Raw genomic sequence first — 22,091 nt, forward strand, 5'->3', positions numbered from 1 at the left:
ATCACTCAGGGTGGCTCGGACCATCAAACACTATCTTTAAGTTTGAATATATTATAATTTTATTTATAATTAACTTTTCAACGTTTGAAACCAGGTAAAAAATTACCAATTACAAAGCTGTAGAGCATCCAGAACAAACACCACGTACTGAAGTTTACAAAAGAATTCCTTGCACAGAAGAGAATTTATGGTGCTGGGATTATTCACTGAAAATAGGCATGAACCAAAACTGCAGCTGCTCTAGTCTGCTGGTAACAACAGTGACTGCTAGCACGTGACACGGCTTGGCAATTTCTAGTTCAAGTTGAGCCTCCAAAGATTTGCTTTATTAGCTGATCAGTTGAATTTTGCCCGTTTTCTTTAAAGTGCTAAGAAATATTCTGCAGTAACGAATTATCACAGAAGCTGCTGTACTCAATGGTTCTTTTGCTGCTATATAACTTTGTAATTGAAAATTTTTTGTTTGGTTGACACATTAAAAAGAGTAATTTTTTTATCTCATCGGATTTTGTGACTGGCAAAATTGCACAAATAAACTTAGATGGCCCACACCACTCTGAACAGCAATTATTTACTTCACTGCCAGAAGATTCCAGATTTCTAATTTCAATCGTTGGTCCAAGTTGCTTACAAAACCCTGCATATGCATTAAACAACTACCAGTAAGGTGTGAACAGACCGAACAAGAAAATGTAGGTCATCAATGCATTTGAGCAATGTTTAAATACTGACAGGGTGTTTTCACTTCATCTACTGCTTCAGCAGATCCATTGCAACCTAACCTTCACAAAGTTGTTGAATGTGAGAAGGCCTTTGCGTGGCAGCCGTAATTTTTACGACGATAAGGCTAACATGCTGCTTTGTCTGTGCATACGACAGCTGCTTCCCGTGTGCGAAAATGGCAAAGTCTAGCTGGGAGATGATGCAATGGCAAGTACAAATGGATCGGGCCAATTGATATAGTGAGCCCACACCCAGGCAACTGCAACAAGCACTTGTTATGTCATCACTCCTGCACCAACCTCACAGCTGACTGCCTTAACATTATACGTTTTGTATGCTCTATGCATACGTCCCGTTGATACTGACTATTTACCCACACCATCACCAAAGTAAGGCTAAAGCATGTTTCAGGCATTGCACACTATCTATTGATACCTCACAAAGTTTATCGCATGCTGTCCTAAAAAACGTGCGGTATTGCTTTCTCGGCCAAACATGAAGAAAAAGAAATGCATTGTACTCAGCCTAAAAATAGTGGCAATGACGAAACTGAAAGCTGGTAAAGACAGAAATCCATCATTGGGTGTGGGGACCAAAGGGGGGCACATTTGTAGAAAATTCTAAAATCCTGGATTTTGTGATGCTGCAGTGGTATGTTTTATACATTTTTTTCAGTTCCCAAGCACTCTTCCTGTATTCATGCCAGTGTTTTTTACAGCACTTTTCACCACCAACAGGCTCAGAAAGGAAAGCAGGTTCAGGTACTAGTCTAGTCAACACCTTCCACTCTATGAAGAATCGAAGCTGGAGTGATGAAAGAAAACACATTTGTTTGTAATTTGCGACTGAGCACAATTCCTAGCCAATTAGCTGAATGAAACTTGGAAGGACCTGAGGTTTATTCCAGCAGGCAAACATGGAGTTGTCTGTACCCCCCCCCCCCCCCCTCGCGCGTTTTTTAGCACACCAACCCAATCTGCTCGACCAATGAGGGCACAAGACAGGTCACATTGGGCCATTTGACGTTCACGTTTAAACCACTAGCCAGCACAACGGATATGTCATCATTAAGGGCATGAAACCTATAGCTACACGTGCCCCCCCCCCCCCTCCCAACCCATGCATGTATCAACTGGCAACTGGTTATGTGTGCGTGCTTAGAAGTGAAAGATGCCACCAAAAATGTCATTCTGAAAGCCCTTCAAGCTGGGCAAGAAATATTGGTTCACGTCAGCATTCCAAGCAAAGTTGCTGTTCATCCGGGAGGGATTCGCAACTACTCGACAAGCTGGAACTTGATGCGGCAGCGGCAGCTTTCCGTTGTTTTCACACCCACTAGGGCTTCTGTTTGGGCTGATGCTTCTTCAATTCCCGCTCTTCCTCAAGCGAACAACGTGCATCTGTCCCATAGCGATTGAGTTAAAACCTGGAATGCCTCGAGCTTTATTCTAACAGACAAACATGTGGCTGTCCGCTTCCCTCCCCCATCATAGCCCTCTTACTGTCTGTGTAACAACAACCCAGACCCAAACCGCTCGATTACGGAGGACAGCCGACAGGGCGCATTGAGCCACAAGACTTCAACATTTAAATCTCCCACCAGCACGACGGGCATGTATTCGGTAGCGGCATGAAGCCCAGCTGTGCATGCACGCCCCCCTCCTTCCAGCCCCCAACCCGTGCACGCATAAACCAGCAACTGCTGATGGGTGCATGCACAGGTGTGAAATACACAGGCAAGGAAAGCCTTTCAAGCTGAAGAAGAATTATGAGATCCCACCTCCGTTCCAACCGGGCAAGTTGCTCTACAACAGGAGGGATTCATAGCTACTCAGAGATGGAATTTAGGACGGCAACCGCAGCGCTGCCACCCTTAGATCATTTTTACGCCCATTTGCGCTTCTGTTGATTCTCCACAATTATTTGGTCACGGCGCTACACTGTTTTCAGCCAATTGTGCAACTTCTGAAAGAGGCATCGGCCATTGCGAGGGTAATAACAGTTCTGAAACAGAGGTCGGCAGTGGCGAGGAAGAGCTGTGGAGAAGCGCCGAGTAAAGCGGCTTCACCAAAATGACAACTGGGGTGAGTTAGACGTATACTGCTTCTCAGTAAAAGGTAGCGGACCACCTAGCTTCTACAGTTAAACTGTGAGATACATGCATGAAATAAGGTCAGGCATGTGTAAACGGATGACATCCTAAAGCACGCAACAAGACACTGAAATGAAATGACATACAAATGCCAAATAAGCCCTCCGCGTGAAATGAGGAAGCCTTGGGATGCTGGCAGTCCCATACAATTAGTCTGCTTCAGCTGCACGTACACCTTGTTCTAGCTACTATGTCCAATGCTGGCTGTGCTTCCCAGGCTTTCTAGGATGCAACTTATCTACAGACGAGCTATTCATCTAGGCAAAACGGGAAAAATTTCCAGTTGCATCGCTGGCTCACACACTTTTGATTCTGCAGAATGCACGGCAAGAAAAAAACACGATAGCATAAATTCAGCGAACAAGTCCCAGGTCGTAGTAAAGACTTACCACCAGCTCAAATCCAACTTCGGTCATGAGCACATGCACCGCAAGGGCCAGAGCTTCGCGCGCGTGGTTGACATTGCACGTCATGTGCAATTCCTCCAATTGCTTCGGCAGTGGCATGGTGAAGTCTTGTACCTGATAGCAATACTGCGGCCGTATCTCTTCTCTGCATTCCAAAATACCGGGAAAAAAAAAAAAAACGCTGTTTTCACACGTTCATTTTCTCGGTTCAAACGCCGAATAGTAAAGAAGAACAGGCACCCTTAATTGCTAAGGGCCACGAGTCCTAATTCTCCCCGTAGCACAAACGCACAACCTGATTCTAATTAGGTTACAGTATGACAGCACAGTTGAACGTACTTTCCAATCTCCACTGACACTAATATATGAAAGTCTTCTTCACTTGAAGTGCGCGGCTTTCGAACGGAATGCAGCTCGCGCTCGCCCCTTCACAGCACGGACGTAGTCAACATTACACAGTGCCTGTAACAAACTCATACCACTCATACCACCACCACCTCAAAATATCTTCGGTTTCAGCGATCAGAAGCGCCGAAGGCGAAAATAAGGTAGCGCGGTGGACGCTGCATGCAATACGTAAGCAGAAGTACCACTGCACGGTCTGATTCAAGGAAACAGCTCAGCCTACCTCATCGCCGACGGACGCGGGTGCCTAGACGTCAGTGCCTTACGTTTGGCAGCAAGAGACCTGCAAGCAACCGATCATGTTTAAAAACATGTGTTGTTTATCTCGCACGGCCACCCAATGCACGATCTTATGCGTGCGAACTTCGGACAGTAGGCTGCATCACTTGCGTCGAACCAATGCGCATCGCGATCAGCGCGCGACGGGTTGCCAGCGGTGCCAACTAACAGTTTCGTTTTCGCATGCTGGTTTGAACAACAACGCTTCAACCATGGAGGAAAGAAATTCTTTCCTCCATGGCTTCAACGCTTACAAGGTGAAAATTTCTTTGTACGGCGCAACCATATTGGCCTGCATAAAGTTGCTCTTTACCTTTTTTTTGTTTGCATTTGTAACATTGCTTTGCGAACAACGCCATAAATCGGGGGTATCTTCTTGGTCAGAGGTGGGGCAATCACACAAGTCTCGGGTACAGTGCCTAGAATACTCTGGGGCTCTTCGATTTACAGTCTCGGACTCACCACGGATACCCCGCGGGTAGTCCGAGGATTCCCCGAAGCCATAGGGATATATGGGAAAATCGAATGACGGACTGCATTTCGGGGAGTCCGCGGTGAGTTCGAGGCTGTAATGTATCTCGGTCACGAGCGCCAACGACCGCAACAAGTACATCAGGGTGCTGCGACGCTCATGCCACTAATGACACTAAAGGTCCCCTCGAATTGGCTGCACACAAAAGTGTCGTGCAAGTGCAGCGCCAGTTCTTTCAGTGCGAGTGCAGCCGTGCACTACGCTTTCCGTGCGGCGGCACAAACGTACACTGCTGCGATCCGTGTTGGCGCGCTCGCGTTCTTTTTTTTTTTTTTTTTTTTCAAAATGGCGTCACCCTGCACTCACCTTGTGTTTCGTACCCAAATGCACTATCTTGTTCCACGTGACGACCATTCTCGTCTAAAACGAGAAACGCTGTCGTTTTTACGGATCCGTTTACTGACACATGTATCATGCTGGAGCCGTCTGTTACGATGCGCACCAGAAAACGCGCCAAAGCATGCTGCACCTTGCACGACACGAGAACTCGCACAAAGGCTAGGGCAGAACTGTATAAGCTAGAACTCGTGCAGCACCACGGCCTCCGCGATCGCAGCCGATCGCGGAGAGAGAGAAGTGATTTGGTGGAAGAAAGGAATGGAAAGTGCACTGGGGATATTATTGAGCTCAGTATACGGAGCTCACCTGCATACAACCCAGTGCGGTGGGGAGGGGAAGAGGGGATAAAAGACTTGGGAGGAGGTTAGGGGTGGAATAGAAAAGGCGTGAAAGAGAAAGACAGGCAGAAAAGAGAGAGAGAGAGAAGAAAAGAAAAAGAAAAGAAGGGGGGAGGGGCATTACGTATAGGCGACAGCGGCACGAGTGTTCGGCGCGAGTGTTTGTTCAGTAGCCTCAGCTACAGGCGCTGGGTTAGTCCAGTGGCCTCGAGGAATGCCAGGAGGTGGCTGAACACTTCACGGCGGGAGCTGGCAGGACCCGTCGGGAACAGCAGGTCCTGCAGGTTGTGTCTGGGTCGTCCGAGACGCTGGAGTGCAGCCTGCAGCACTGCTCTGTGTGCTGCGTCCTCGGGGCAGGACAGGAGCAGGTGCTCCAGCGTCTCGGGTTCGGGGCAGTCGGCACAGGAGGGGAAGGCGCGTCGTCCTTGGTGGTGCAGCAGGGCCGCCACCTCGCAACAGTTGAGGCGCATCCGGAGCAGCAGGCTCCGGACGTCCCTGGTGAGGCGCCCTGGCAAAACAGGCGGGGCCTGGCCAGAAACTACTCGGGGGTCCGGGTGTCTGGGCAGGGCCATTCGGGCCAGGATTTGGCGTGGGGCGTCAAACGTCGTCACGTCCTGGGAGGCGGGGGTACCTGGCTGGTGGGCACCCTTGGCCAGATCTCGAGCGTCGGCTGCCTCATTGCCCGGGATGCCCATGTGGGCCGGCAGCCAGTGTAGCTGCACTGTGCAGCCGCGAGAGGCCACCGCGTGCAGCTTGGCCACCAGCGACCGCTCCACGTGTCCACTGGAGCTGCCCGGTTGGTCAGCCGACTGCAGCCGCAGGAGGGCTGGCCGGGCGTCCGTGAGGACGAGGGCTTTGCAGTCTGGGCCTGCCCGCTCGAGCAGCAGGTCCGCGGCCAGGTGCAGGCCGGCCAGCTCCGCGGTGGTATGGAGGCGGGGAAGGGCAGGCGGCACACCCGGCTGGCGCCAAGTGCCGGGGCAGTGCAGGCGGCTGCCGCGTTGCCCGTGCGGGGGAGCACCGACCCATCCGTGAAGACGTGGAGGCTGGCGTTGTTCTCCAGCAGGGCAGCCACCTCCTGGTAGATGGCCTGGTGCGGAGTGGCCCTCTTGCTGCGCACCCCAGGCAGCTTGGTGTTGATGTCTAGGGCCTCTCCTGTGCCGGGGGGTGGAGGCTCCAGAGGGGGTCGCTGCGGCACCACGATGTCATCCTCATAGATTTGCAGCAGCATGCCCATCTGTGAGTTTGGACGGGCACGGAATCGGTGCAGCAGGGCGGCCCCGTCCGGGCTTTTTTGCAGGCGGTCAATGTGGCGCAGGCCTGCCTGGAAGGCCCGTAGCTCGATTGGCCAAGTGGCTGCCTCGGTGTACGTGGCCGCCACAGGAGATCGGCGTGGGAGGCCCAGGCAGAGCCGGATGGCCCGGCGTTGGTCGAGCTCAAGCGCCTTCACCGCAGTTGCTTCAGGTTGGCGAGGGGCAGCGCGTACAGCACAGCCGAGGAGGCCATGCTGTGGAAGACACGCTGCGCAACCTGGTGGGAGCAGCCGTTGCCTCGTGCCAACAGCCTCCGCACGCCCTGCTGCACCGCCGCAGTGCGCTGCCGCAGTGCCCGCACAGCTGGCAGCCATGACAGCCGGGAGTCAATGAGCAGCCCCAGGTATTTCACCTGGCGCTGCCATGGGAGGGGCTGGCCATTGAGGGTGATGGGTGGCGTTGCCCTGCGGGCCCCGGCGCCTCTCGGGTGCACCATAATGGCCTGCGTTTTGGCCTCCGAGAGCTGCAGGCCACGGCTTGACAGAAAGGCAGCCACTGCTCCCAGCGCCCTCTGCAGGCACGCCCTCACGTGCTTGCCCAATCTGGTAGGCCCGTGTGTCCAGATGGTGACGTCGTCCGCGTAGACTGCTATACCCACTGGATACCGGAGCCCAGCGGGAATGAAGTCAGGGAGGGGAGCCAGCACCAAGTTGAAAAGGAACGGGCTCAGCACACTCCCCTGGGGCACCCCAGAGCAGACGTTCCGTGGGCTGCTTGTCGCCCGGCCGACCTTCACCCGTAGGGTCCGGCCAGACAGGAATGCCTGCACGTAGCTCCTGAGGTGCCCCACGACGCCCATGCTGTCCAGGGCCCCCAGGATGGCGCTGTGGGGGACGGTGTCGAAGGCGGCCGCCTTCATGTCGAGCAGCACCAGGTAGACCACCTCCCTTGTGTGGCAGGCCTGCTCGAGCATGGAGACGACGTCCCCCAGCGAGTCAGCTGTGCAGCGGTGCTTCCTGTAGCCACTCTGCTGCTCTGGGAACACCGCTCGCCGGTCGGCAATCCACTGCAGGCGCGCCAGGACTGTGCTTTCCATGAGCTTGCCTGCAGCAGACGTCAGGGACACCGGTCGGTAGGACCCAGGCTCCGTGGGGGGCTTGCCAACCTTCAGGATCGGTGAGATGAGTCCCACCAACCAGGGTGGCGGCAGGACTCCCGTCGCCCAGACCCGGTTGAAGAGCAGCAGGAGTGGCCCCAGGTTGGTGACGTCCAGGTTGCGGAGCATCTGGTAGGTCACCCCGTCGATTCCTGGAGCACTCCTGCGCTTGGGACAGCGACCAAGGGCGGCCCGCAGCTCTCGCAGGGTGAGCTCTGCCGAGCAGAGGGCCACCGCCCAGGGGTCAAGTGGGACGGCTGGGGCTGGGTTCAGAAGGACAGGAGCAGCTGGGGCCTGGGCCGACAGGGCAAACTGGTCCGCCAGGAGCTCTGCTAGGGCCTCCTCGGTGATGCCCATGGTAATGGCGGCTGACTGCAGAGGGTGCTTGCTGGTGGTGGCCGGGTGCAGCAGGGCCTTGAAGACCCGCCAGGCCTTGCCTGGGTCTCTGCGGGAGTCCATGGAGGAGCACAGGGACTCCCAGCCCTGCGTGCGGCGCTGCCGGGCCCGCCGTCTGCATTGGGCGTCAGCTGGGAACTTGCTCCTGATGGCCCTCCGCTGCAGCTGGTTGCGGCGAGCCCGAAGCCGCAAGAGCTCCAGGTCTGGCAGTGCCGTGCAGAGGGGTACCTCCCCCCGTACCGTGGCCTTGTCGGCGCTCCGCACGATGGCTGCCAGGATGTCAACCTGCGGGTCCTCCAGGCACTTCGCCACCTCCTTGCGGAAGTTAGTCCAGCTGGTGACGCTGTATGCCCTGGTGTCGGCTCGCTTGCGGTCACCCCTGGGAGTGACCAGGATGGGGTAGTGGTCCGAGCCCCAGGTGCTGGTGGCAGTCTCCCAGGAGTAGGCGCACCGCTGCGACACCAGGGTCACGTCGATGTGCGTCTGCTGGACAGTGTTCCGTGGGCCACGGCGGACGAAGGTGGGGCTGCCCTTGTTGGCCACAAGCAGCCCACAGGAGGTGGCGGCGTCCAGGAGCTCTCTGCCCCTGCGGGTGGTGCCATGGCTACCCCAGGCCGGGTGGTGGGCGTTGAAGTCCCCACACACCACGGCGTCAGGGCCCAGCTTGGCCCGCAGCCTGCCCACCGCTGTGGCGTCCCAGGGCTGCTGTGGTCGCACGTAGACGCTGGCCACGGTGGTGTCTGTGTGCCCCATACGCACCGTGACGGCGGCACATTCCATAGGGCCCTCAGCCACCGCAGCCAGATCGACTAGGACGCTGTTGAGTGCTGCCCGTAAAGGCCGTGGCAGCACAGTGTCAAATCGAGGGCCGAAGTGCCGGTGGCGCTAGCTGCACTGGAAAATAGAGTGCGAGAGTGCTGCACCGCCTCAACTTGTGCAGAAAGTGTAGCCAAATCGAGGATACCATAAGATTTGTGGCAGCACTGGCCTCGCTATTTAATTTAATAAAAACCAGGAACAGTTTCTTTCCTCCCTCAGCACGTGTGGTACTTGGCTGACAGGAACAGCACCCTTAATTTCCTCCATGCTCCACGGGTGCGCCACCCATATGGAATAAGACTGAGTGCGCCACCCATTGTTGTCAAAATGTAAAGCAATTACTCCAATCGCACGCAATGTGAGTGCAGTTCGAAGACACCAAAATGTGCACAGCGTTGCATTTTGCCACCACGACCCGGATGGAAACCGCCATGGAGGCAAGCGTTTTTCGACACGTGTGTTCCACAGCGGAATTATTTGCGGCGGAACACATGTAGCAGAAACAGTCGGGCGGAAAGGAAGGGGGGGAGGGGACCACCACCGCGTTCTCCCCCTGTTCCGCTGTTGTAATTACAGGTTAAGACCTTCAATTGCTTTACGTACGGTAGATGGAGGTGGGATGAGTTCATAAATATTGTTGAGGACTGAATTGTCAGTCTTCAGGAAAATTTATTGCAGGCCTTCGGCGATCCGTAGATGAGTGTGTAGCGCTCAAAAAAGCCTTGTACGCCGTAGGATATGTCGAAGAGTACGAGACGAGACTCGACAGGGGTTTGGAATTGGAATTCGGGAGGGGGGAGGCCGCGAAGTTTCTATATCGCGCGAATTTGGGGCAGTGTGAGTTGTTGGAGATTTGCCGGGGTGAAAGTTGGAAATGGGGGCATTTAGGTGTATTGTTGGATTGTACCGGGCCACTTGCGGGTAGTTCATTTCAGCAGATCGGTTGAGCGCTGCCAAGGGCCACTGTAATATATTGTCACGTAGACAAAGAGGACGGAGCTGTCTTAAATGAAAAACAAGTTTATTGGAGCGAACTTGTGCCCCCCCCCTAAAAACTCAAAGAATACACAGGAGGCGAAGCAGCAGTCAACAAAGTGACGTGCGTAGGCGAGTCTCGGAGAATCGAATGCCGCGGCGTCGGCTCCGTGGGAATTTATCTTTGGAAGCGAGTGTTTCTGGAGCCGTCGAATTACATCCAGAACAAAGAAGATTATTCTAGGCTGTTAGTTCGGAACGCTCTCCCTATCAGAAGAGATAACACATGCGGCATAGAAATAAAGATTGGAACACGCGCTTCCCTTGGCACACAGATAACACAAATAACACAGAACGGCCCAGCCGGGCGGTGAAAGCAAAACATAAATAAACAAACCCAATGCATGGTTCGCGGCAATATGGCCGATTGTTAATATATGGTCGGTTGTGCAGGTGAATTCGAAGCTTCGTGGGCTTTTTGTATTTGTGAATGCAGATGGCTACGGGAAAGTGAAATCTCGGAAAGCATATTGGTGGGCTTCAAGGCAGGTTAAAGCGGCGGAGGTTGGCAAATCGTGATGCAACCGTTCGATCGGGATGCCTGATTACCTAGAGATTGCGACAAATGCCCCGGAGCCCAGTCAATGCAGTCCTTTAAAAAGTGGCTAAAACCATCGTGAGAGACTTCAAAACAGCTCTCCGGAACTACGAAACTGGCAGGATTTCGAAGGATGCGCAACGTTCAAATAATCTGGACACCTGCCCCAGCATCTCTCCCAAGCAGCGAGCTAGCGCATGAGGCAGCCCGAGGTTTCAACTCCCGGGATTGCCCTGACGACGCTGCTGGCTCGGACCAGGGGGTTAGGGACAGGCTGGTGATCACCTACACCGGGACATCACGCAACATTACTGCATGGAGCGCCAGAAATATCCCGCAGCGCATCCCACGCTCAACAGACGTCAGTCTATAGCCTGGCGTCAGTTACAGGCTAATGCATTCCCAAATCCTGCCACATTCAGCCGCATTTATCCCGCACTCTACAAAGGTCAATGCAAGTGGTGCACCCAGAGAGCCGCACTGACTGACATGATTAGGGTTTGCAATGCTTAGCCACGAACTCTTCGAGCTTACTATACGCACTACCAATGCGAAGCAGGAAGCTTAGCTCTGACCCCGAAACACATATCGAGGAAGATGCCGCTCGCAGCCAAGGGCCGCAGGCCGCCATCTGAGAGGGAGGAATTCAGGAAAACTCGCACTTCTCCTTCCTACCCAGTTTTGGGCAAAATGAAGTTTCATCATTGAAGAATATCTGGCTAATGAGTTCGCGTTGGGGGAAAGAGGTATTCGGATGGTTTGGGAATGTCCATAAGAGACATTGTATGGTAAGTTAGGTAGTTGCACAGAGTTTCATGCTTATGTATAGAGATGTAATTGAAGGGTAGGGGAGTGAAGTACGTTTGGTTATACGCCGGTGTATTATACAGTGCGGTATCGTTAGTAGGGCAATCGGCTGTGCTGACAGGCGCACCGCTGCCGTTCGCTGAATACCCATCCCGCGTGGTTATTGCAACCGAAGCTTGGCGGAACGATGAGAAGGTTGAAGTGGGTATCTTCTCTCCCTAGAGAAACTGGTAGATGGTCCCAGCTGGTTTATGGCCAAATTCCCACCTGGGCGCTGCAGGTGCCAGCTGGTCCCAACTTGGACCAGCAGAGCCCAGCCGGAGCTCCGGCATGGAATTGGTCATTTTCATTGCGTCTACTTAAAGCAGAATGTCTTTCGCTTCTCCAGGTCATCCTGAAACTTGATTTGGCACAATCTTCAGTGATATTTCTCTCGGATTCCCTTTCCGTGCGCATGACTCTCTCCTCGGAAACTTCTTGTTCTATGCTTAAAACATTTTATTCGTGCGTCTCCGCTCATGTACGGGAAATTCGTCTTGTTTGGCTGCCTGGCCACTAACCGCAGTTTTAACATATCGCCGTTAGCGTTACCGTTTTGCAGGTTCGCGGGAGCCTAGTGCGCATGCGTGACGAGTTACCGTGAGCTGTAACTTACCGGCACAGCCTTTACCGCCGCCCTCGCGCTTCCCGAGCAGACGAAATGCACCGCTCGTATTGAGAACAGCAAAAGCACTGCGCTCGGCGCTTGATGCTTGGCACAACCGATAAAAGTAATCTTAGTTGATGTTGTTTATTACATTTTTCTCGTTAAATGAGGCTCAGGAGTACGACAAACAACTATTTTTTTTTTCTGGATGCGCGAGCAAAATGGCCGCGCCTACTCCCCACTGAACAAAAAACGTCTTATAGATGTCTACCATGGTCTTGCAAGGTCTGAGACATCTTGCGCTATTCGAGTTAGCTATAAGACGTGTATTTCTTATGTCTCAAAGATGTCTTAAAAGAGATATCTACAGGACACCTGTGCAAGATCTCCGACGTCTTGAGCTCCGTGAGAGGTTGATAAGTCATCTTTGAGTATGTGTGGTGTGTGGAGTTGTAATATGTGGGGCATTTCTTATTAAGGATACAACATCCGGATGTCGTGACAAACCTTTCAATGAGCCGCCCTCGAGCATCGGCTCGCACAGATCCCCAGATGGGGTTGTGAGCAATAAAATCACCGGCTATGATGTAAGGTTCAGGTAGTTCATTGATTAAGTTTTCAAATTCGACATTGGAAAGGCGATAGTCGGGTGAAATGTAGATAGAGCAAACTGTCACTACTTTGCCAAAAACTATGGCTCTGACAGCTACAGCTTCGAGTGACGTCTGTAGCTGGAGGTACTGACAAGCCACAAACTTTTGGAGCACTACTGCCACGCCACCAGACGGCTGGATGCAATTTTGTCTGTCCTTACGGTAAACAATGTACTGTGTTAGGAAGTTTGTTTGTGATGGGCGCAGGTGTGTTTCTTGGAGACACAGTATTTGTGGTTTATGATTGGTGAGGATGTCATAAATATCGTCTAGATTTCTAAACAACCCCCTACAATTCCAGTACATAACACTTTCAGCAGCCATGAAAATCAGCAAAAGAGAAAGAAGGATCATGTTCTGGATCATGTTTCTTCCCCTCTTTTCAGCAGGCCGGGTTTCGGGGCCCTTCTGAGCAGGTTCACTTAGGTTGTGGGGTCATTTCCAGGGGCAACGACTTTACTGGCCTTTGGTTTGGTTGGTTTGCCACGACCTGTGGTACCGCGGGGCTCCTGTGATGCCTCAGGAGCAGACGTACTTGGAGAGACATCCATGGCCTCAACCGCGGTTTCTGATGTTGAAAGATTGTCAGAACCAGATTTTGTGCTAGAGGCCGTAGCCGCAGCACCGGGCACAGCTGGAACAGCAGTAGCCACAGGAGCAGTCTTCTGCTGTTGCACAGGTGCCGGAGACGAGGCCAGGTCAACATCGCTGACCTGGACAGGAATCGTGCTGGCGGCCTTTCGCCCAGCACTAGGTCGGATTGATTGATTGTGGGGTTTAACGCGCCGACGCAACGCAGGCGATGAGGCGCGCCGTAGTGGAGGGCTCCGGATTAATTTTGACCACCTGGGGATCTTTATCGTGCGCCGAAATCTCGTACACACGGGCGTTTTTGCTTATCGCCTCCATCAGAAAAGCGGCCGCCGCGGTCGGGAATCGAACCCGCGACCAGCACTAGGTCGGAGTGCAGCAGCAGAAGCCATGGTAGCGACTTTCTGCTGCTGAGTGGGGGGCTGCGACTGGACCAGGTCAGCCTCGCTGTACTGGGTGCCCGCATCTACCAGACGACGCCCCACCCCCGGGCGAGCTGCGTCTGCGTAACTTTTGCCCGATAGCAAGGCATGCTTCAGGCGTGCTTGTGGGAACGTTAGGTTCTCAGTGACTTTAATTTGGATTATTTCTTTTTCTTTTTTGAATGATGGACATGCACGTGAGAAGGCAGAGTGCGGTCCACTGCAGTTTGGGCATTTCACTTGTTGCTTGTTACAATCGTCACTAGTGTGGTCAGTGCTTGCGCAGTGAGCACAGATGGATCGGCCACGGCACGACAGAGTTCCATGGCCATACTTCTGGCACTTGAAACACCTTCGCGGATTAGGTATGTATGGACGCACTGGACAAGAAATAAATGCAGCATGGAGCGATTCGGGAAGTGTTGGACGGTTGAAAGTCAAAACAATGTGCTTAGTTCGGATTTCCTAACCGGCGCGACGTATAGTTATCCTCCGCACAGCTGTTACGCCTTGGTCTTTGAGCCCTTCGAGGAGATCGTCTCCATTCTCATGGAGTAGTTCTCGTTCAGAAATGACGCCTTGGGTTGTGTTTAGGCTACGATGTGGCGTGACCGTCACTTTATGTTGAGCCAGGGTGTCCTGTTTCAGGAGGTTTTCACTTTGGTTTTTTCTTTGTACTTCTACCAGCAGGTCACCTGAGGCAAGTTTTTTTGCCTGGTAGTCTTTCCCAACGATGTTCTCGAGGCATTTTGCAATGAGGAACACCGATTTTAAATGCAGAGCATTTCTTAGCCTCGCCTGTTCCTGCGTCGGACGGTGTCAACAGTTTCGCGTCCGCAGCAGGTGCGCCTCTCCTTCCCTCCTCTCTCTCAACAGCAGCTGGCGCGCGCATGCGTCGTAGTCAGCCCGTTCGCTCCATCGCGGTCTCGGCGTAACAGGTGCGTGATAGCAGCGCGGTGGGGCGTGGAAGGGCGCGCGCTGCTTGCGCATGCGCGCTCTCCCCCCCCCCCCCCCCCCCGTACTGCTCTCCCTCTACTGCGCGCGCTGCAAATATAGCGGCTAGCGGTCGCTCGTGTTTCAGTCACTGCGTTGCTCCTTCCTTCCTTGGTTGACGCTCGTGCCCACGTTTACTCGTGTCTGCTACTCCAGCATCACGGAAGAAGCGATGGAAGCAACACTGCCTTCAATCAGTACTGAGGCCCCAATGCTCTGCATTTACTCGTGTTCCCCTCGCGGGAAGGCGCGGGAATTTTTTTGCTAGGGGTGCATTTTCTTCTTCGGAGTGTACCACAAGGTATTTGTTAAAGGTTTCGACAGGTGGAGCTGCTGTGATGCTAAGTACTTCGGTGCGGCCCCTTTTCAGGGACCGATCAGTTTTTCTTGGGATGGAAAAAGAAGCCATAAATACATGGTGTACATTCGGTAGCAAGGCCGGCCGCCCACCACCGAGCCCAACAAGGGAACGTGACTTAACACGCTAGCCGTACCTTGCCACTATAATCCTATGCTCGGGATCGAGGGTGACGTCTTTGCACAGGATTAACCCTCGCCGACTGGAAAAACTTAGAAATAAGGAAGAAATGATATAACAGGACAGTGTTAGGAAAGGAAATAGGAAAGAGAAAGAGCTGAGAGGAGGACAGGAAAAGGAGACTGGCTGATTCCCCCCGGGCGGGTCAGACCGGGGGCACCGTCTGCGAGAAGCGGGGGCCGAAGTGGCGTATTGCCGCTGCTGGGGGGCCGTAAAGGTCCAAAACAACCCCAACTTTGGCTCAGCCACCAGGTTCCCCTTTTCCCCGGACACGGCAAAGCCACGCACAGCCGGGACGTGGGTGGGTCCTACCCACATGTGCTCGGGTCCGTGGTGTTGCAAGACACCAAGTGCCTACGGCAGTAGGCACCCCTGCGGAGCTCGGGACCGTGGTGGCGCTACTCACCAAAACACCTTGAGTACACAAGGTGCCCCCTGCGGGGATCGCTTGCACAGTGCATTAATGCGGCGTGGGCCCGTCAGCAGTGACATGCAAAGCCGAGCCCAGAAACCGAATAGTGGCGCTCACGGGACTCATGAAGCTATTGGCGGAACGATAACGCAATGAACAGCTGTGCGCCAAGGCTAATGCAGACGAAAAACTCGCACAACGCGCGTTAAGGCGGGTAATCTGCGGTTTTGTTTCCCGGTTTGGCAGCGCAGACACGCAGCGCTTATTACGGTCAAAGAAGGCGTGGAAGCCAAGGCGACAGGTACAGCGAGGAGGGACACAGCGATCGCGCTGATACGGGCCTCGCATGCACACATTCTACCTATCTCAAACCAGGCGTTATCACTACGTGTCTCCCGCGCACTCCGGAGCACGCCTCTCGGCTTGGCGGCTACTCGACGCCGACACGAACAATGCAGATGAATTCCAAACCCGACTAACTGGTAGCCAGCACAGTCCGGAATAGAGCGTGGTGATAATACGAGCCGTTTTCTTCGGCGTCGGCGCCATATACGGTGAAGCAGACATCCGTGCCTTCGGACATCCGTGCCCTCCGGGGGAGTACGCGGCGGCGGCCGCCGCTTCGGCACGTGCTTTTTCCGCTGCGCGCGTGCTCCATTTTTCGCGCTAGGAAGAGGGCTGGGTAAAATTTTTTTTTGACTTATGAAACCATACGCGTCAGCACGTGTCCAGCAAGTTCGGTTTAAACGTAGAGTAGTTACTGAGTTCATTTTTGTCGACGTTTGTCTTGTCGTCTGCTACAGACCCGCCGCTCGAACGGCAGACTGCCCCGACGATTATAAGTGGGGAAATGCGTAGTTCGGCGTTTGCCGGCTGCTGTCCTTTTGTCTTCAAGGCGACAGCTGTTCAGCTTGTCACAGAGTACTTTTCTCTTCGCGTACTCCCTTCGCGTGCTCGCGCTTCGGACATCCGGATTTTCTGGACTGCAGCAACACTGAGGCTTGCAAAAAATGTAAGATAAACGTGATTGATTATGGTAATGGGTTATTTCCTACTCTTGAAACAATCAGCTGCATCTTATAAAAGCGCATTAGAAAGGCACACGCTAATTAAGGGGTGCGCTGACAGCACCGCATTTCCATTTTACTTATCCTTGAAGAAATTTTTGTTCGCAATGTTTGTCACCCGCTTGGAGTACAAGTATGGGTTAGAGTGACAGTTCGCGGATACAACAGAACAGCTTGTGGCATATAACTTTTAATTACTATTAATATAAAAAATTTGGTGTATACCATCTTTTAATTACCAGTATCTGTAAATGTGGGGAAAAAAACGAACAACGCAGCAATCCCATCCAGAACACAAGTCACAATGACAAGACGGACCAGAGCTAGTAAATCGCTAGAAACTATTTTTTTTTCAGCCATGCAAAATGTCAACCTATTGTGTTATATATGAACGATATCGAACGGCACCAGCTAAACGACTCCGAAGTTCATTTATTATAGCGGAAAACAATCATTGGCAGCATGCATTAAAAAAGTGTAGAGGGGAGGACTCGTTAGAACACTAGTTCGCATTTTCAAAGCCGGGTAATGTAAACTGAAAGCACACAGATACAAACAAAAATGTGCCAACTTATTTCATCTTTCGAACCGCAGTGATCCATGCTTACCGTCTATCCTTTTGGTGCGCTTTCGCGGGGAATATGCAGAATTTTACGAATGGATCCTCTTCTTTCGCCTTGTTACTGTGGTGGTTACTGACCTTGTTACTGACCATGCAACAATATGGGGGGTTTGCTTCGCTTTCAGTTTCATCTTTTGCGCAAGCAGCGCGCGCAAAAGTTTCATCTTTTTGCATGCGCAGTTTCAGTTTCATCTTTTGCATGCGCAAGCAGCGCGCGCCCTTCCACGCCCCACCGCGCTGCTATCACGCACCTGTTACGCCAAGACCGCGACGGAGCGAACGGGCTGACTACGACGCATGCGCGCGCCAGCTGCTGTTGAGAGAGAGGAGGGAAGGAGAGGCGCACCTGCTGCGGACGCGGAACTGTTGACACCGTCCGACGCAGGAACAGGCGAGGCTAAGAAATGATCTGCATTTAAAAAGCACATGCCGAAGCGGCGGCCGCCCCGGCGTACTCCCCCGGAGGGTTACCGGAGGACCTTACCGGAGGGGAGAGTGCAGCGCCGCCCGGCGATCGTTCCGGAGCCTATCGCTCGCGCCCTTCCCCCTTCCGCACGCGTGCTACGCTGCGATGACTGCTCAAACCAGCGCGCTCGTTTTAACGGTTTTAGAGAGATGGGACATATTGGCTCGTTTTCTGTTTCATATAACAAAACCTCAAAACGTGGTCGCCAGCCACATGCCACAAATGATGTTTACTGCATTCGGGAGGAGCTAGCGAACTCAACGGAGCCGTCCGATGTTTCCAGCAATGGCGTTGGGCACATGACAGACGTGACCCTGGGCTGCGACTTTTAGTTAGAGGCGGGTACAGAGAATGGTTGTGAGTTCTGTTGTAAACACGCGGCTCACGCATCTCTGCACTTTATTATGAGTTCAGTGAGTCTAAGCGAGGTAGGCTGGGGAAGCTGCACGCGCAAGGCCGGGTGCCACGGCTCGCGTAAACATGCCGATGCAGTTGCTATGTTCGTCAACTCATAACTGTGAGCACTGGGCAGCTATGGCCAAATTTTAGCGCCGGTATCAACGCCGGTGTTCCAGCTCTGTCCGAATCAACGAAATGTTAGTCGTATGGAGTTGGCCGCGATATCTGCTGCGTCAAAGCAGCCGCCGAGGCCGCACAGGCAGTACCTCCGCGCGTACACATAGGAAGGTGTAAGCAGCGATGAGCACCATAATACAGAAGAGGAATAACCGATACAGATTGGTAAAGCATAAGCAACACGTAATGCTAAAATGCCGGGGAAGCATAAGCTCAGCGACAAAAAGAAAAAAGAAAACGATCGACACGGTGACTGCTTCAAGATGATTGACGCGCATATTAATGGCCCATTCGTATAGCTGCGGTGGTTGCCTGTGGGATCACTGCAGTTTCGTGTCAACCGTTACTGTGCGTAGCACTCAGGTAAGATTGGTGGGGTGTATGCTGGCGCGCAGTTTTTGTTCCCGATGAAGTTCGCGTTGCCTATGCAAGTTTCGCCGGGTGCTGGCTGTCGCAGGTCCCCTGCGAAGTTCATGGCGGGTGTGCACAGAACCAAGATCCCAGAGTATAAACCACATTCACACAAAACAGCAAAACGAACGGTTATGGCCAGAAGTCGATCGGCGTTGTTTACATTGCCCGTCGCACTGCGCGGGTTCATCGCTGTCGCCTTTCCACTTCATTTCAAGGGAACCGAGATAAACTATTTTTTCGTCAGCCTCCTCGCGACCTTTTTAAAATGTTGCGGAGCCGTAGACCCAGCAATACGTACAGAAATGCGCACTACTATACTCGGAAACAAGTGAAGAACGGCACCAGCTCAGGTGCGGTATCACTCCGCCTAAGCGACGGACCCGGATGTCAACGGGCGAGCGCGTTTTGAAAGGAGACTGCCACGAATGCGTGATAGCGTCTGCCTTTTCTCGCGTAGTTTGTTTGCCGTCGCTGCAGTAGTTTATAAGCATAGTAGGTCCAAAACGATACAAAAACGGCTCGTGCCATGTTCAAAATATTCCCAGTAACGCGCTACTTGTGCTGCGCGGAGTGACATCCGGCTGCGGTGATGAGGCACAGCGGCAACTTCGCTGCCGTTCTTAAGTTGTAACCGAGTATACGCCTCGAGCGCGGCCTGTAGGGGCGCCACTGAAATCCCCCTAGCGGCCCGTTTCGAAAGCAGGCGCGGGAGTCCCCGGCCCGCTCCCCCACGTCGCCGTTGCTTTTGGGGCTCGTTCAAGACAGCGATTTACCGCTTGTCCGCGTTCGAAATACCGAATAACGTGGAGCAGGCACTCCATTTGCAAGTGTAGTATGTTCACGAGAGTATAAACGTGTATGACGCGATCTTAGTGAGATCTATATGAGCGCCGCGCGTGTGTCACAGGCCGGCGTCCCGAAGCCAGCATTTGCATGCAGCTGATTGCAATTCCGCTGCCCTGAAATTTAGTGACTGTGTCTCCGTAAGCAGTGTTTCTTCCGATGGTCATGTTGCGGCCATACACACTATGATGTAAATCGACTTTGTGCACTTACAAAATCGAGCGGAGCACTCATACCTGACAGCACGCAAGTTACGCCTGCCAATATCACATATCAGATATTGATCAGTACCATGAACAAGTCAATGGGGCATAAATTTCACAAACATTGTACCAAAGAAGTACGATGGATAATGCAAAATTACACTCCATAGTCAGAACACGACGACAAATTTAATGCTGGGTCGTCTTGTCCCGATGTGAGCGCTCGCAAAGATTCATCTGTTACATTTATCCTCCACGAGAAGCGCGAAGATGGGCTTATAGAGTAATCCGCGTCCGTGACCAAACTCTTCTTCGAAACACCGTCATATGAGTCATGACACAGGGAGACTGCAGATCTAGCATAAACCGAAATCAGAGACCCTTATCAGATACGACACTCTTCCAACGAGCCCGTGTGTACGAGATTTCGGCGCGCGTTAAGGCTCTAGGTGGTCAAAATTAATCCGGAGCCCTCCACTACGGCGTGCCTCATCGTCTCCGTTGCGTCGGTGCCTTAAACCCTGCAATCAATCAATCAACTCTTCCAACGACACCTCTTATCGCTTGTGAACTGCCTACCCTGCATTCTTCAAAAAATGAGTCCGCCGAGTGATAAGCCGTTTTTCAAGGCGAAAAACAAACGAAAAGTGAACACGCAGCTTGTGTGTGTGATTACTAGAACGTTCATTCGTTGATTTCGCTCCGCATTTGTAAACAACGATAGTTGAGCGTCCTCCTCCTCATCGCCCCCCCCCCCCATGTCTAGCGAAATATCAGTGCATTTCGCATCTAGTTGGTCTGGTGAATACTACCTTGCTCAAACAAACGTCTTTAGCATTTCAGAAGCTGCACTCGTTTTTTTTTTTCATTCCCGTACGACTATTCTATTTATTCCTTACTTGCAGACCATTCATTTTCCCGTGATTTCATTAACATATACCTTGGTTCTTACTATAAGGCATGAGTGGGCACATATCTGACTTAACATTTTCTTTTCTCTACTTAACATTTTCGCGTGGCTTATATTCCCATAAAAGGCACAAGTTTTTGTCAGCTATTGGGTTATCACGTCCCCGAAACATATTTTTCTACGACGTACATATTCGAAGCAAAGCCGCATTTGTTGTCTGCGCTGCAAAACGAACCAACCTCTTACAGTGCCAATATCAGGTCTAAACGAGGCGACAATAAATAGAATTCACTTGTGCTGACGTGTTCGAAGGAGACAGCGGTGATATGCTGCTGCCATCGCCGACGCCCGCAAGAGCGGCCAAGATGCGCGCAGAACCGCCTCCCCGGGTAGCTCTTGTTGGCGTTATAGCGCTCTACCAAGACGCAGCTGTTTTTTTTTAAGTGCCCTAAACGTGCAGTTAGCTTACAGACGTCACCATAACAAGTTGCTTAGAGCGTGGAAAGGCAAAGAGAAGCGAAAGAAAACCAAAACACTGCATGACCACCTATAAGCCACGCAGCGCTAATCCCGCAAACGCCGCGGAGAAGCGGCGGCAGGCGGCGCAGCGATCGCGAATCTCGAGGCGTATAGCTCGACTTTTTCACAACGACTGCGGAATCTCCGCTCGGTAAGCCGCTCTTTCGGGGTGAGATTTTCGACGGCGCCGCTGTTCGGCGGCGCTGCGGTCGCGCTCGAAACACCAGCGCACGGAGCCTATACACCATTTTCCTTGCTAGAGGTGGGCGCCGCCATTTGCTTTTTCTGACCGGACCGCTAGCGCCGTCTATGAAGCGACCGCCGAAACCTCCGCGCTGGGCTGTTAAGTGCTCCGTTCTTTCCGTGCGTCTGCTCGGTACCCGTGCATTACCGAGTGAACCGTAGTCGTTTGGCGTTAAGTTAGCGGTTGCAGTGCTTGTGTGTGTGTGTGTTCTGTTTTGTTTTCATCATCTGCGTACGAATTTTAGGTCCTAATGTGCTGCCAGAGTGGAAAATGCCTACTCCGGCTGTTGCAAGCAGTAGTAGCAGTGTGGTTGTGGTGCCGCTGGTGCTCCGCAGTTCCGCGATGCAAACGTTCCGGTATGGCACCGACTGACATTGAAATCGATATCGGGGAGTAAATACGCGTTTTCAATGCCACCGTGCTTGTTATGTTCACCGATTAGTCATGTTTACGGAAGCGCGGACGTCGAATGCGGAGCGCGCACAGCATATGTGGGTCACGGTGATCCGTGCTCGCGATGGACTTTCGACGAGGCGATTGCTACGCTGTTGACATTGCAATGCAATATAATCTTTCTTAACTAGACTTATGAAGGTTACTGACAAAACGAAATGACCTGGGCAGAAAAATTACACCACCGCACAACCAGTCAACTTACTATTCGAAGGTTGAGCAGAAGTGTCAAAGTTCGGGCGAGTTAATATTGGTTGATCATGATCGTGATCATGATTGACCTAACTCTGCGCAGCGCATGTGGCCTGTCTCTCGGAGCCCACCTTTTTAAAACCGCTGCTTG

At 52.7% G+C, this 22,091-nt stretch overlaps 1 protein-coding gene across 3 annotated transcripts in view; it reads right to left on the reverse strand.

The window, feature by feature from the left end:
- The window catches only part of LOC144151525 (F-box only protein 7-like), a 57,309-nt gene that overhangs the window by 28,451 nt on the left and 6,767 nt on the right, over positions 1-22,091 (reverse strand). The window contains exons 1-2 of one of the 3 annotated variants that reach the window (XM_077682611.1): positions 3,911-4,097; positions 3,265-3,427 (exon numbers count right to left, since the gene is read on the reverse strand). In XM_077682611.1, coding sequence (XP_077538737.1) covers positions 3,265-3,427; positions 3,911-3,915 — 168 coding nt within the window. In that variant the 5' untranslated portion in view covers positions 3,916-4,097. Of the gene's footprint in view, positions 1-3,264; positions 3,428-3,621; positions 3,796-3,910; positions 4,098-22,091 lie in introns of those variants that run through there. The other 2 variants (XM_077682619.1, XM_077682626.1) reach the window with 2 other exon arrangements.

Source organism: Haemaphysalis longicornis, unplaced genomic scaffold (genome assembly GCF_048455015.1).
Source record: "Haemaphysalis longicornis isolate Haplotype H1 unplaced genomic scaffold, Haemaphysalis longicornis Haplotype H1 scaffold_1, whole genome shotgun sequence".
NCBI classification, from domain to species: Eukaryota; Metazoa; Arthropoda; class Arachnida; order Ixodida; family Ixodidae; genus Haemaphysalis; species Haemaphysalis longicornis.